The 13737-nt window shown below is 45.7% G+C and overlaps 1 protein-coding gene across 1 annotated transcript in view; it reads right to left on the bottom strand.

Annotated features, from left to right (window-relative positions):
* The window catches only part of GMPS (guanine monophosphate synthase), a 995590-nt gene that overhangs the window by 682266 nt on the left and 299587 nt on the right, over positions 1–13737 (bottom strand). Inside the window, exon 5 of the mRNA XM_069618429.1 lies at positions 403–506. Within this exon, the coding sequence (XP_069474530.1) occupies positions 403–506 (104 nt within the window). The remainder of the gene's footprint in view (positions 1–402; positions 507–13737) is intronic.

The following is a 13737-nucleotide window of genomic DNA, read 5'->3' as shown; positions in this document are numbered from 1 at the left end:
TAGAGCCTGAAATTTCCCATACTATGAGGATCTACCGTTAATTATCAGTTGGCAGGCTGTCTTACAGTGACTAAATAAGCACGGTTACTGATCTTAAGTCTCTAGGCAAGAACGAGAGGTTCCAACAAGGACAGAAACTGGAACAGAGGCTGTGTTCAGCACCAGACCCAATGGCAACTGTCTCAGAGACTAGACAGAATCACGCAGAGTGTTAGACTTTCACAGCAACTTCAAAAGGCAGGAGAGGTATTTCAAGGACAAAATTGGTAAATAGCCCATTGCTTGTCCCCATTGTGTGGAAGAAAATCAAATCTGATAGGACAACAAAAAAGGGCGAAGAGGGTTAAGCTTCCTACAGTCACTTCATGGACCATAAAAACAAATGTGGTATAAAATCCTCACCTGCCACAATGTTCCCAGAATGTGCAACAACCTTGAAACCATCGGCTACTTTGTCGACACTGTCACCATGTGTGAGCAAAACGACCTCCTCCTTCTGAAGACCCCTACATAAAAAATAAAAACGAAGTCTACATTAAAAATAAAATGAAAAAGGATGCAAAGGATAATTTATTCACAAAAAAACGAATTTTGCTTTAGGGCTTTTTTCAACAAGCTCACAATTTGTTTATTTTTTTTATTTGTACATGGTTTACATAAGAAACCTTTACAATAGAATGCCGCATAATACATCTCAAACAAATATCTAAAATACAATCATCATTACACATTTTATAAGAAAGAATACCTAAAATACATTAATCATTACATGGATTACAAAATAGAGTCATCATTTACATATACAAAAGTTTAAAAATCAAAGCTTTACATAAACTTTTTTTTTAAAAACAATTTTTTTAATCATTTTTTAAACAACACTCCAAACATTACTACTTTTAGGACGTTCATAATCAATGTCAAACCAGCACATTATACATTTCCCGTCCTTCCCCCTCCCTCCGCACAAACTCGAGCCGTTTCAACAGTGTTATCTATATGAGCATTTTCTGGAATCTCAGTGCTTGTCAACTCATCTGAGTCTTCCGTTTCCCGATTGGCCTGGTGAGGGGTTGCCATTGAGGCCACTAGCTGCCTCCAGGCTATCAGGGGACCCACTTCCTCTTCTCCCCCCCTGGTGACAGCTTCAAACCAAACCGCAGTTTCGGCTTCTGCCCATCTCAGGAGGTCCACCCACCATGTCTCCACTCTAGGCCTATGGGCCGCCTTCCAACACATTGCAATCCTGCGCTTGGCCAGGATATAGGCCAGATCCTTCATGCTGATATGTTTTAAATTACGTGGCCTGGGGAAATTCCCAAGCATGCATGCCCCAGCAGACCCCACATCCAGCACCACACCCCCCACCGGCCATTTTCGTCTTTATTTCTTCCCAGAATCTATGCACCTCTGGGCAAGCCCAGAACATGTGCAGCAACCCTGCCTCCTCCTCTCCACACCTGGGGCATTTCTGTATGGCTGCGCCTCCAAACCTGGCTATTCTTCCAGGGGTCAGGTAGGCTCTATGGGTGACATACAGCTGGATCTGCTGGAGTCTCGCATTCGGGACACCTTCTTATGGTACTTTTGAGCTCTATCCCCACTGTCCATCTGTCATGGGTTCCCCTATCTCCTCCTCCGATTCCTGCCTGTATGTAATGTATTGGCCACTATGCACCCCTGTCTCCTCCTGCAACCTCTGAAATTCCAATACCTCCCCTTCCTGCCACATATCTCTGAGGGCGGCTAGACCCACCGGTTCCCAGTACCTACAGACCGCTTCAAACAGTTGTGGGTCATCCCCGCATAGAGCCACCTGCGGGACTTGCTGAGAGAGCGGGTCCGAGTCGCCCACCGTTTTCCATGCTCTGCGCCAAACTTCCCAGCCCAACTCCAATAGTCTCCCCCTCCCCACCATCTTAGTTTTATGCATCCACACTGTCTCTTACAAAGTATAGGGCTGAGTCACCCTGCAGAAGCCTGCCTTCCGCCGAGTCCTCCGCAGACAACCATCTGGCCACATACAACAGCTGTCCCGCCAAGTAATACAGTTCAAAGTTTGGCAGGTTCATGCCCCCCTTATCACAAGTGTTCTGTAGTTTCCACAGGGCTACCCTATTCCTGGAGTTGCCCCATATGAAGCACCTGCACATGCCATGGAGTTTCACAAAAGCATCTGGGAATCAAGTAAGGGACATTCACAAAAAAGTGCAAGAGTCTGGGCAGAACAACCATTTTGAGTAGTGCCGCTCTCCCCATCATGGCCAGCGGTAGTCTAGACCAGAACGCCATGCTATTCCTGATGCCCTCAATCACTTTCTCTGTATTATGTTTGTGCTCTATCTCCATCTTGTGGTAAAAAGCTTTACATAAACATAACCGTATAATAATCTTTATTATAATAATAGGTAAAATCTTGAGATTGTTGAGGTAAAATTCCATCTTAGTAAGGGGGAAATATATACCAATACTAAAGACATCTAGTACAACCCCTCCATTAACCAAAATACTCAACCTTCTTCTATGTCAATCTCCCTAACATTTATAGTTATGGGCTCCTAAAATAATCCCTCCTGGCCCAACAACAGTAACCCATCTGTTACTGGCCTGAATAACCTTAGGGGTTGACATTCCCCACAGCCAGAATGGGGCCAGTATCTAGAGCCAAAGATTTAATTAAGCCCGCCACTGTCAGGCCCTCCATATTATTTTCTATTGATATACATCTAGACCAAATCTAGTCATCATCGCCCCTAATCCCCCCCATTTAGCAAATTTCTCCAGCTACATCCTTTTTGCCCTTAATTCCGGGCATGAAAGCATGAGTCGTTTGCTAGTTACCATTTCCCCTAGTTTATGACAGAGTCGGCAGAGAGTATTTGTGTCGTCCACCAACTTCCTTCTCCTCATTACCTCTCTCTTGTAGGGAGAATATTCCATCTCAATCTTAAGAGTAGACATTGATAGTACTGGTTAGGAAACGGTCATAATAAAGGACAGCATAACCCGTTTTTTGTGTTCTTATTTTTAATCAGACAAAGAGGGATAGGAGTGAAATGTATGTGCTGTATTGATCCAGTCCCTTTCATACAACAATGATTTCACTCTCTCTGGGTTAGACACCAACATCTCCCCATCTGTGTCTAGTTTGCCCAAAATATGATCATAAATGTCTCTAAGAGAAGACAGGTATTTTTTCTGCAAAGACCCTCCAAAAATATGGATCAACTTGCCTAGATCTTCATACAAGGTTTCACCAATGGGGTCCAGTAAAATACAGAAAAGGGCCAGCATTAGCCATTGAGATCTCACTTTCAAGGTTAATAAGCCCAGTTCATAGCGGATAGCGGGCATGGGGATATTATTAGGCAATTGTAATGTTTTCATCCAGTTAACACCCTCAATTTTTCCCAAAAAGTCTACAACTGATCATAGTGCAATTCCATCCAATAAAATACATTTTGGGACTATTTTCCTCTCATAAAAGGACACTGCAGGTTTCACGGAGAAGCAACCACATTTGAGATCCTAGGTCAGCAATTGGGTTAGCAGCGGGAGGGCCTTCTGTTACAAGAAAGTACAAAGCCCAGATCTCGACGGTTGTGCCGTAAACTGAAAGCTTATCTATAGGTTCCCGGATTGTAATCTCAATAGAAAGGCCCCTCCCCATGGACCAACCCTCTTCCCTTTTGAGATGACCAAAATTCGAGTTTTCTTGGGGTTAATCGTTAGCCCATTTATTGTTGCAAATTTAGTAAATTTATTGATTAACTGCTGAAGACTCACCCTCTTGCAGTCGAAGAGGAGGAAATCGGCACAAGCCAACCATATCATCATCAAATCCCCCAGATTTGGAGTCACAAGACCCATCTCATCCAAGAATTCACCTACATCTGACACAGAATGAAAAGAAAGGGAGCCAGCGAGCATCCATGTCTCAATCCAACACGAGTTTCAATTTGTCGAAAAAGATTGCCTTCTAAGTTTAGACGTACTCGAATTCTTGAGTTCTCATACATTGCTAAGGCAATTACAGCAATCCTTCAGGTATTCCCCATTTTGCAAGTTTAGCCCTAGACGCGACCGGGTTACACTATCAAAAGCAGTTGATAGATCAATCGAGGCCACATATAATTTGCCTCCAAATTTTCCACAGGCTGAATCTTGGAGGGCTCTCTTTACCAGTCCATTTGGGTTTGTTGAGTGCCCTGCTCTAAAACCGGTCTGGCATTTATTTCTTAGCCGAGAGCTAATCATTCATTTTTTTTACATGTGATAGCAGAAATGACTAACAGTTTACAGTCCGGGTCTATTAATGCTATCGGTCTGTAATTCCTCGCTTGATTTCGATTGCTGCGCTTAAAAATTGGGACTATATAGGCCGTTTGCCAATTAGTGGGTATAATTTGACTTGTTATGATGCTTCCAAACAACATTGTGAGGATCTGGGCCCAAACGGCAGGATTGGCTTTTAATGTGCTATTGATCAATCCATTAGGACCATCCGCATGTGATATCTTAGATGTTTTGATTAATTCCAGTATTCAGCGTACTCCATATTGTAGCCCCATCGATCCATCTCCCCATTGACCCTAGTATAATTTCCATATAGGCTGCCTTTATGAACCCCATACAGGTCAGAAAAGAAGGAGACCCATTGATACTCAAACCCCATTCAACTGCCCCAACATGACCTGAATGTCCAATTGGTTAATCAATTCCCCAAAATGCCCTTGGGTCTCTAAAGGCCAATATACCCAACATCTTTTGCGCGTCATTTTGCATCATTATTGCTTTCATAAAGCGGCAATAATTCTTGTATTTCTGCTTGACGGTTTTGGTTCTAATTTTCTCTAGTTGGTCACAGAGTTACGTATCACTCTTACATTCCGAAGCATAAGAGATTTTTCCCTAGCTACATTCTGATCATTGACATGTCCATGTTTTTTTGAAGGCCCACCCAATCTTAGTTTGGGCGATGCTCTACTAAAAAGATCACTAAAAAAGGAGTCAAATACTGGGGCATTAATGACCCGTAGCTTCCGTACAAAAGTAACAGTGTTAATAGTTTTCATTAATTCGCCATTCAAGATTTTGATGTTGCTTCGGGTCCATCTTAATCCTTTACCTTGTCCTAGGGTTTTAAGATTAATCCCACCCCCTTTATAGGTCCTATTCACAAAAAGGGATAATTCTATTAAGAGTGCTATGGTCACTCCATGTGTTAGAAGTAATGGTAACCCCAGAAGTAAGTTTTGCAAGACCTCCATCTAGAAATATATAATCTAGGGTAGAAGAGCCAACTCCCCTATGCCACGTAGGTAGTATTGGGACAATAGGATCCAACTCTCCATTTAAACATATCAATCCCACAGATTCAAGGGCGAGGTTCCACAGTTTGTCCCACAGATTTCTCTCCCCTCTCCAATCCACTCAGCATCACATCACCCAAATTTAAAAGGTCCTCATCAGAGGAGATACGGCATTCTGAATTAAAGTCGCCAGCTACAATCACTTTCCCATAAGGAGGGGAGCATTGACAGTCCTGAACTAAAGAGGTAATTATATCTAGAAATTCACTTAAGGGAGCTATCCCCGAATGCCAATATATATTAATCAAGAGGATATTCCCTAAGCCTTCTAAGGAAGATCCTTTAACCGCAAGTCTCCCAATCAGGAGACTTGCGACTTCAACAGCGGAAAGTCTCAGAGTAGTCTTGTGCAATAATTAGACCAGCCAAGACTCTGCCTCCCTTACTCCGCTTTGCAAGTTGTGAAAATCTCAAAGCCATCAACATATGGTTTCAACAGAAGCCATGTCTCTTGCAAGAAGATAGTTATTTTCTTTCAACATCGAGACAGTGTTGAAATTTGTGAACAAATGTATATTTCCTCTCATGGTCTATGAGATGAACTTCAAGTTAACTGTATTCTCTGATAAGTCTATGAGGCCTGGACTTGCCTTAACATCATAATTTCCATAGGGCTGATGTAATTTGGGACCACTCTTGAATCTCTCTATATTGTCCTCTTAGGGCCTGCCTCCCTTGTTCCATTCTATTCCTTTCCAACCGGAAAACCACCTTTAGGTTCTTATTGTAAATAGGAACCTTATGCCCTTCAGAGGGCCTCTGTTCCACCCAATTGTGATTTCACAGTATATACTGCCGTCATCTAAATATTTCAGAACGTAATCAATTGCAAACACCAAAGGTGAAGGAGACTTAAGAAAAATGCTCCTTACCCTGAACAAGTTGTTCTCCATTTCATGCGTATTGGGGAAAGATTTTGGTGGCAAGTGTGAACTAAAAGGCACATATTCTCTGCGCAACACTGCACCATTTACTTTTTAGACACATGTTCCTGTCTATGCCCCAGATCTTGGGCCCTTTTACTCTCTTCCTTCCCAAAAAGGCAGAGCGGAATATTCAGTGCTCGGCTCTTGAGCCATCACTTTTGGGTTTTACCTAAGAAGCATGTAGCTATTCGCGAGTACTGGAACGGGATGTTGGAGAGATCTGTGCATGAGGAAGGGCGGCGGGGGGCACACAGGTTCCATCTTTCACTACTCGTTTCTGTTTTCTGGGACATGCTGTTCAGGATGTCCTTCCTCTTTAAAATGTCAGTTGGGGGGGGTGGGGGGGTTGCTGATGTCAATTGCACTGGATGAACTATGTTAAATTGTTTTATGTTAAGATGTTTTGGCTGCCCTGCAGGTCTTACCAACCCTCATTGGCAACTAAAGGGAAAGAGGATTTGTTTCAAAGGCTCACAGTGAAAGGTTATATAATAATAATAATTTCACATTTATATAGCGCTGCAAACCCTCAGGTATCTGAGCGCTGCTGATTATTACCCACGGTGTGTGGTGCTCATTTATCGACCTCGAAAGGATGAAAGGCTGAGTTTGGCCCTGCGGGATTCGAACCTGCGTTAGCAGACTCTGCATAGATGTCAAAGCAAGCACTCTACTCGCTGTGCCACTTGACCAGCTTATATGTTAAGCATAGTATATGCTTACTATGTTAACTAACTTAAATGAGACCAAGAGAAAGTCTCTTTTCCTTGTTGCTTCTTATAGAAAAGTCTCTTCTTCACTCCAAGGTTATCTTAGCAACGTCTTTGAACAGTCTCCTGACACCTCCTTGATATGTTCTTGTAATTAATTTAGAACATAGTTCGGTTTTGTTCCCTCTTTAGGGATAGATTTGACAGTTCTCCTTGATACATTTCCTTATATTCAAGATGAGTCGAAGCAAGCCGTAGCTCATTGCAGCTGGACTCTTGAACTTGGTAACGCTCTGAGGTACTTTCCTCCAACCTCTCCAATGCATTGCAAACTCTCCTTCGGCTCCCCTCACTCTCCCCACTCTACCCAGCTCGCCAGCGCAGTGGCGCCGGCTGGCGCTTGGACAACAAAGCAAGCTTGAGTTCCCCCACCCGGGGATTTCGACCACTGTGGCAGAGACCTGAAATGTGACCCGGTGTGGGGGATGTGAAGCAGTAGCTGACTAAGATTGGACAAGGAAGGCCTGCCGGTATGCTGAGGCCCCGATTTAGACGGTGTGGTAAGGTTAGGGATATAGAGTTCAACCAAGGGCAGCTTGGCACAGGCTAAGGTGGCCGGTACAACAACCACAGCAAGAGCCGCCCATCATGGATGGTAAAGCAAAAGATTATGCTTTCCTTTAAGATTTTATGTTTTGTGGGGGTTGCAGTGTGCAATTTGGTTTTAACAATGGAAACTATCAAAAATAAAGTTGGAATGATGGTTTTTAACAATCCATATTTGAGGCGGTGCATTTTACAGTGCAAGGAATCATTAATGGGTTTCGGTTATTAAATCTTTCTCAACGTAATGGCCAGAAAGTGCCAGTGACATGATGCTTGGGTTCTTGCCATCTACGGGATGCCTTGGGGCCAAAACACTTGATGCCTATTGCCCCCTGCTATTTTAGAGCTTGCCCCAGCACTTCTGGACCGTGGTGATAATATAACTTTGTCCAGGCAAGCATGTGATACTATTTTTAACTGCCTAAGTCATGTCCCCCCTCCCATCACAGCGGTAACCTCCGCAGGGGCACACTCCGACCCTGGCCTAATTATTAGCTCATGGAATATAGCAGGACTACGAGATAACATTTTAGACGGGGGAAGTCACTAAGCTTTATTAGACAATTTGATATCATTCTCCTTCAGGAAACATGGATGATAGATGAACCCACATTTACAGGTTATACCGGTTTCGCCAACCCGGCTAAAAAAAAAGCACCAAGGCCCATTCAAGAGGAGGCATGATAACATGGATCCATCTGTTCATCAATACCATTCACCATCGTTAAGGCTCTCTGCTGAACATGACCAAACAATGGCCCTCCAATTGAAGGGACAGGGTTTTGATTCAAGCTTGAGATTAAGAAACATTTATCTCTGTGTGGTAGCCCCGCCATTAACAGAGAATATCTTAGTTTATTTGAACAGTTAATTGTTAGGGAAGTTTTCCGAAAGTCTACCAACATGCGAGATTCTGCAAAACTACCCGTTGGCATACAGGCCCCAATTCTTAGTATAAGTTTGTACTAACCAAAGGTTTGGTAGAATGGCAGAGCAGCCAGGATTATTTTAGGAGGAGGATGTGAGTTGTAGGCAAGTACAATGAACTCAGTAAATACATAGGCCCAAATAAACTCTCACACTTGTAGTTCTAGTAAAGTAGACATTTATTTTATATACACATGGAAAAGTTATATTCAGATAAGTACAATGTTTTTTAAACATTAGTTTTTATTGGCATTTAAACTGACATAGTCAACAATAAAGACTTTTTGAATACCTCATAACAGGATGTCATCCCTCCTCCCCCCCAAACCCCTTCCCAAGGTCAGCGTGTTCGGGCAAAGATAAAAAATTATACATTACACAGTCTCAGGGGTGGTAACACATGAATCAATCTAAAACAACAACGATCGTATGACTTTATAGATTTAGATTGTCTCCCTCCTCCGGACAGAGCCATAGTAGACTGTGTCCCTCCCTTTCCTTAATGGCTAGTCACGGATACCCTCCATCCTAACCGTCAGCAGGCCCCATTCCTCCAAGTAGGACCCCAAGTAATCGTTAACAATGGCAGTGAATTTCTCCATCACCATGATATTACATAGTTTCTGTTCCCACTCCCATCTCGTGGGGGCCCCTCTGCCCTCCACTTTTGCGCTACAGCCAGTCTCCCAGCCCTCAGCATGGCCTTGCATACCCCTGGCAGCCTGTATTCTTCAAGTCCATGGCCAGGATCCCCAGCAACATCTGGAGAAGCTCCATGTCCAGCTGGACCTCAGAGTATTCCTTAATCCAGCTAAGAAGTTGCTGCCAGAAGATGCGTATTTTAGAACAGAGCCACCACATGTGGGAGAGGGAAACCACCTGGCCACAGCCCTTGGGACACATCACATGGGAGAGGCCCCCAGAAACATTTGTGAAATCTTCAATGGGTCTCTATATCCCACCCTTGTAGCATCTTAAAATTGTGTTCCATGGTAGAGGTGAAGGAGGTTGGCATGGAATGGGATCCGGAAAATCTTAGCCCAGACATCGTCTGTAATCTCCTGCCAAAACCTTTTATTTATTTATAGTTTATTTATGCAGTGCTTATAAACAGGTGAACTGCTTCAAAGGGCTTCAAGGCGAAAGGGAAAACAGCAATCACTGTTAGGCCCTGAAGATTCCGAATGATCTAAAACAGAAAAAGAAAACTAGAATACTAGCCCTGACTACATTTCTACTAGTTCATTAAATGTTGCAATTGCGACCAAGCTCGGGAGGGGGAGATGCAAAACGGTGGTGGTGTGGTGGGGCGGGGGGGGGTGACAGGACAGACAATTAACTAATCCTAGTACATTTAGGTAATGGTATAGTATTGTTTATTTATATAGCGCCTATACACAAGTGTTTCAAAGGGTTCAAGGAGAGTGTTAACATGGGGAGTGCGGGGGGGAGGGGAACAGTCGCTCAGAGCCCTTGAATTTCGGAGGTGAGAATAGTCTGCATGGGCAGAGTAAGTGTTAAATGATTTCTTAAACAGTTGGGATACATCAAATAGGCCGACAGCAATTCTGCAGTTTTAACAGTGCAAGAAGACAAGGGAGAACAGAACAGACCATCTTCAGCCACGGTGCATACGGATCGAGCAAGTGTACAAAGGGTCACAGGGAGGGGGGAGGATCAAGTGCATCCGGTAGATTGAGACTGGAGTAAATGCAGAAAGCCACTCTCTTGGGTTGATTTCTCAAGTACAATGAGTGTGGGTGGGGTGTAGGGCCCTGAGACAAGGGCGAAAGAGGACTGCCGGGGGTGCCGGGGACCAGTGAGACTGAGGTACACCAGGCAGCCAGTGAGCATGCTGTAGGGAAGAGAAGGGAGAGAGGGAAAGAACAGAGAACTAGGCTAGCAGTGTAGAGGGAGAGAGAATGAAGAGGAAGGTCTTGAGGAGTTTCCGGAATTTAAGGAGATCAGGCTCAAGACAGAGGGTGGCACCTGCTGGGGATAAGGATCTTCCTCCAAATCTCTGCTTGGAGAACCGGCTCACTCACAGGATGTTGGAGGTAGATGACCGGAGGGCTCGAGAGGGACAGTATTTAGGTAGGCAGCGTTGCAGGTAGGTAGGTCCCATGCCCCAGAAAGCCTTGTGAACAATGCAAATGCTCTTGAATTTGATACTTGCAGCCACAGGGAGCCAGTGAAGGGATTTCAGCGCCGAAAGATGCGGTCCCTGGGCTTGAGAACAAAGTCTTGCGGTTCAGTTCTGGATGAGTTGCGGTTGAGGAAGAGACTGTTGCAATAGTCCAGCCTGGAGAGAACCAGGGCTCTGTAGACAGTGAGCCTCTGGGGCAAGTGAGAAACAGTAGAGTACCTCTGAGGACGTGTGGCTTATAGAATTTCTAGAGATGCCTGAAATGAGGAGAAGGAGAGAGTAGAGTCAAAGATGATCCCAAGGTTTCTTGCTTGCCTCGCATGTGGGCGCGGGCGAACGTCCAAGGGAGGCCGGCCAGAGTGAAAGTGGGAGCAGGGGTCCCAATTTGAACAATCTCAGTCTTGGTGGCGTTGAGGCATAGGTCATTTGAAGCACACCATGACTGAATAGCGGACAGTCAGATATTAGTGAAGGAGGAGGTGGCTGAGGGCAGCCTAAAAGATAGTTGTGTGTCGTCCGCGTAGCACTGGAAGTTAGAGGTAAAGGTGGAAATCACCCATGGCAGAGCAGCCATACAGACGTTGAAGAACCATGGGGATAGGTTAGATCTCTGGGGAACGGCAGAGGTTGAGAGAATGATAGTCGAGTGAAAGGCTCCAAGTTCCACCTGGGATGGGTGGTCAGAGAGGGAGGTTAACCATGCCAGAGCCTCACCTGTGATTCCCAGGGTGTCACAGAGACGTGCGATTCGGGTGTTGTGGTTAACCGTGTTGAGGTCAGGGAGAATGGTGACAGAGGGTGTTAGTGTAAAGATTTGAGAGCAGGTCTTCATGGGTGTTCAGAAGAGCAGTTTCCGTGCCTCTGGATGCTCTGAAGCCAGATTGATGGTCATGGAAGCAACCAAGGGAGTCAGTGTGTAGGGTCAGCTGAGAGATAGCCAGTTCCTCTAGGAGTTTGCCCAGGAAGTGATGGAGACAGGGCGGTAGTTTGCCAGAATGGAGGGGTTGGCAGATGTTATCAGCAGAGGGGGCAAAAGGGAGTGCTTCTGGGTAGTTGGGAAAGCTCCAGTGGATAACGAGATATAGGGATCAGTCAAGGCTGGGGCGAGGGAGTCGATATGGTCTTTAATCGTTTTGGAGGGGCAGTGGTCCACCAGTTTGGATGAAGGCTTCATATATCAAACTTGTCTGGTGACCTCATCCGGTGTTACGGGTGAGAGAGGGGAGAGGGTAGAGGGTAAGTGGGGTGGGTGTGGGGGGCCAAGAGAGGCTCCGGTGTTGGTGTATGCTGTGGAGTGGAAGAGAGGGTGGAAAGGATGTCTTGGGTTTTTGTGGTGAAGTGTGCAGCCAAGGCCGAGCAAAGGTCCTGGGTGGGTGTGACGGAAGAGGCTGAAGCAGGATTGGCCAGTTCCTTGCACAGTTTGAAAAGGTTGGCCATGTGGTTTATCCAAGCCCGTATCGCTGCGGCATCAAAGACTCTTTTCTTGGTGTGGATGCAGAGTCGATAATGCCTTTGAAGGAGGCGGCAGGCCAGTTTGTCAGATGGTTCACCCGACGCATTCCTTTTCCGCTCAGCTGCCCTACACTTGCGTTTAAGGGTAGTCACGTCGGAATCGTACCAGGAGTTGCACTTTTTGGAAGTCTTCAGTCAGACCCTCATGACAGAGGCAAGAGTGTCAAGACTGTTGAAGACAGATTGACATTAGCGAGGGCTGTGTCAGGGTGGGAGTCAGCTGAAGGAATGGGTGGAGGAGAATAGGAGGCAAAAGCAGCCACTGTCACTTTTTCATGGGTCTGGTGACTTTGAAGCCAAGTGGCTGTGCCGGATATATTGCTGCAAGAGGACAGATTCAGGTGTGTTGAGAGAAGAGAGTGGTCAGTCCAAGAGAGGGAGGTAGTGAGAGGGATGTGCATATGTACATAAAGTGGTGCAGGGAATTGGGAAAGAAGGGGGGGAACAAAACAAGTCTGGTCCAGCAGGGCCCAAAGTGCAGAGAGGTTGCCCCAGTCAAGGAGCATAAACGGACAGGTGCTGTAATGCTGAACAAAGTGCAGTGACCCGGAAGCAAATGCAAGACAGGCGGGGGAGTCTGGGACCTGTTAGGCTCTGGAGGTGAACCAGGCAACCAGTCAGCAAAAACTTAAAGAGTTAGGGGGAGACGGAGGGTGGAGAGAAAGGAAAGGAGCAAGGGAGAGGCAGAGAGAAGGAGGAAGAGAAAAGGAAGGTCGCGAGGAAGGTGTTCCGGCTCAAGAGACAGAGGCAGGGAGGCACCTGCAGAGGATAAAGATCTGCCCCCAAATCTCTGTTTGTGAAAGCAGCTCACCAGCAGAGAGTTGGAGGACAAGCAGAGGACTCGAGAGAGTATTTAGGAAGAGTGCATCGCCCAACCTCCAGGGTAGAGACCAAGAATTTGTATATGTTTGAAAGGGAGCCCTTACGGACAGAAGAACCATCTAACCATCTGTCAAATGGGGTGAGATCCCAGGAGACCAAGGCCAGCCACCTCGTTTCAGTAAATATCCTCTTTAGCCTTAGGTACTAAACAATAGGGCCACCCTCTGAAGTCCCTTATACGAAATGGGGGACCCCAGACTGACGCCAAGGGAGAAGGCCAGTATGAAAAAGCTCCATTAGCTTCACTGTCCCTCCAAAGGTTCTGCAGAGCACCAAACGTAGGGCGTTGCCTAGCTGCACCCAGAATGCACACACAGGGGGCCGACAGGTAGTCCCTCACCTTCAGTGGATGCACTACCAAGTCTTCCAGGTAGGTCCAATACGTCCACAGATCCTCTCTCGAGTGCTCCAAAAACACCCTTCACTGGGCGGCCTTGTACTATAGGTAGGAGTCTGGAAAGCCAAAACCACCCTGGTCACGCAGGAGCATGAGGGTTGCCCACTTCACTCTCGGCCTCTTGTTCTGCCATACAAATTTCAAGAGTGCACCTTTTAAGTCACTGAAGAATACTGCTGTAAGCCTCGCTGGGAGGGCTGAGAACAGATAAAGTAAGCGAGGGAGGACATTCATTTTTATGGAGGTAATTCGCCCATACCAA

The sequence above is a fragment of the Ambystoma mexicanum genome, chromosome 10 (genome assembly GCF_040938575.1).
Source record: "Ambystoma mexicanum isolate Mex_15411 chromosome 10, UKY_AmexF1_1, whole genome shotgun sequence".
NCBI lineage: Eukaryota > Metazoa > Chordata > Amphibia > Caudata > Ambystomatidae > Ambystoma > Ambystoma mexicanum.
This window is presented reverse-complemented; position numbering and strand designations above follow the sequence as displayed.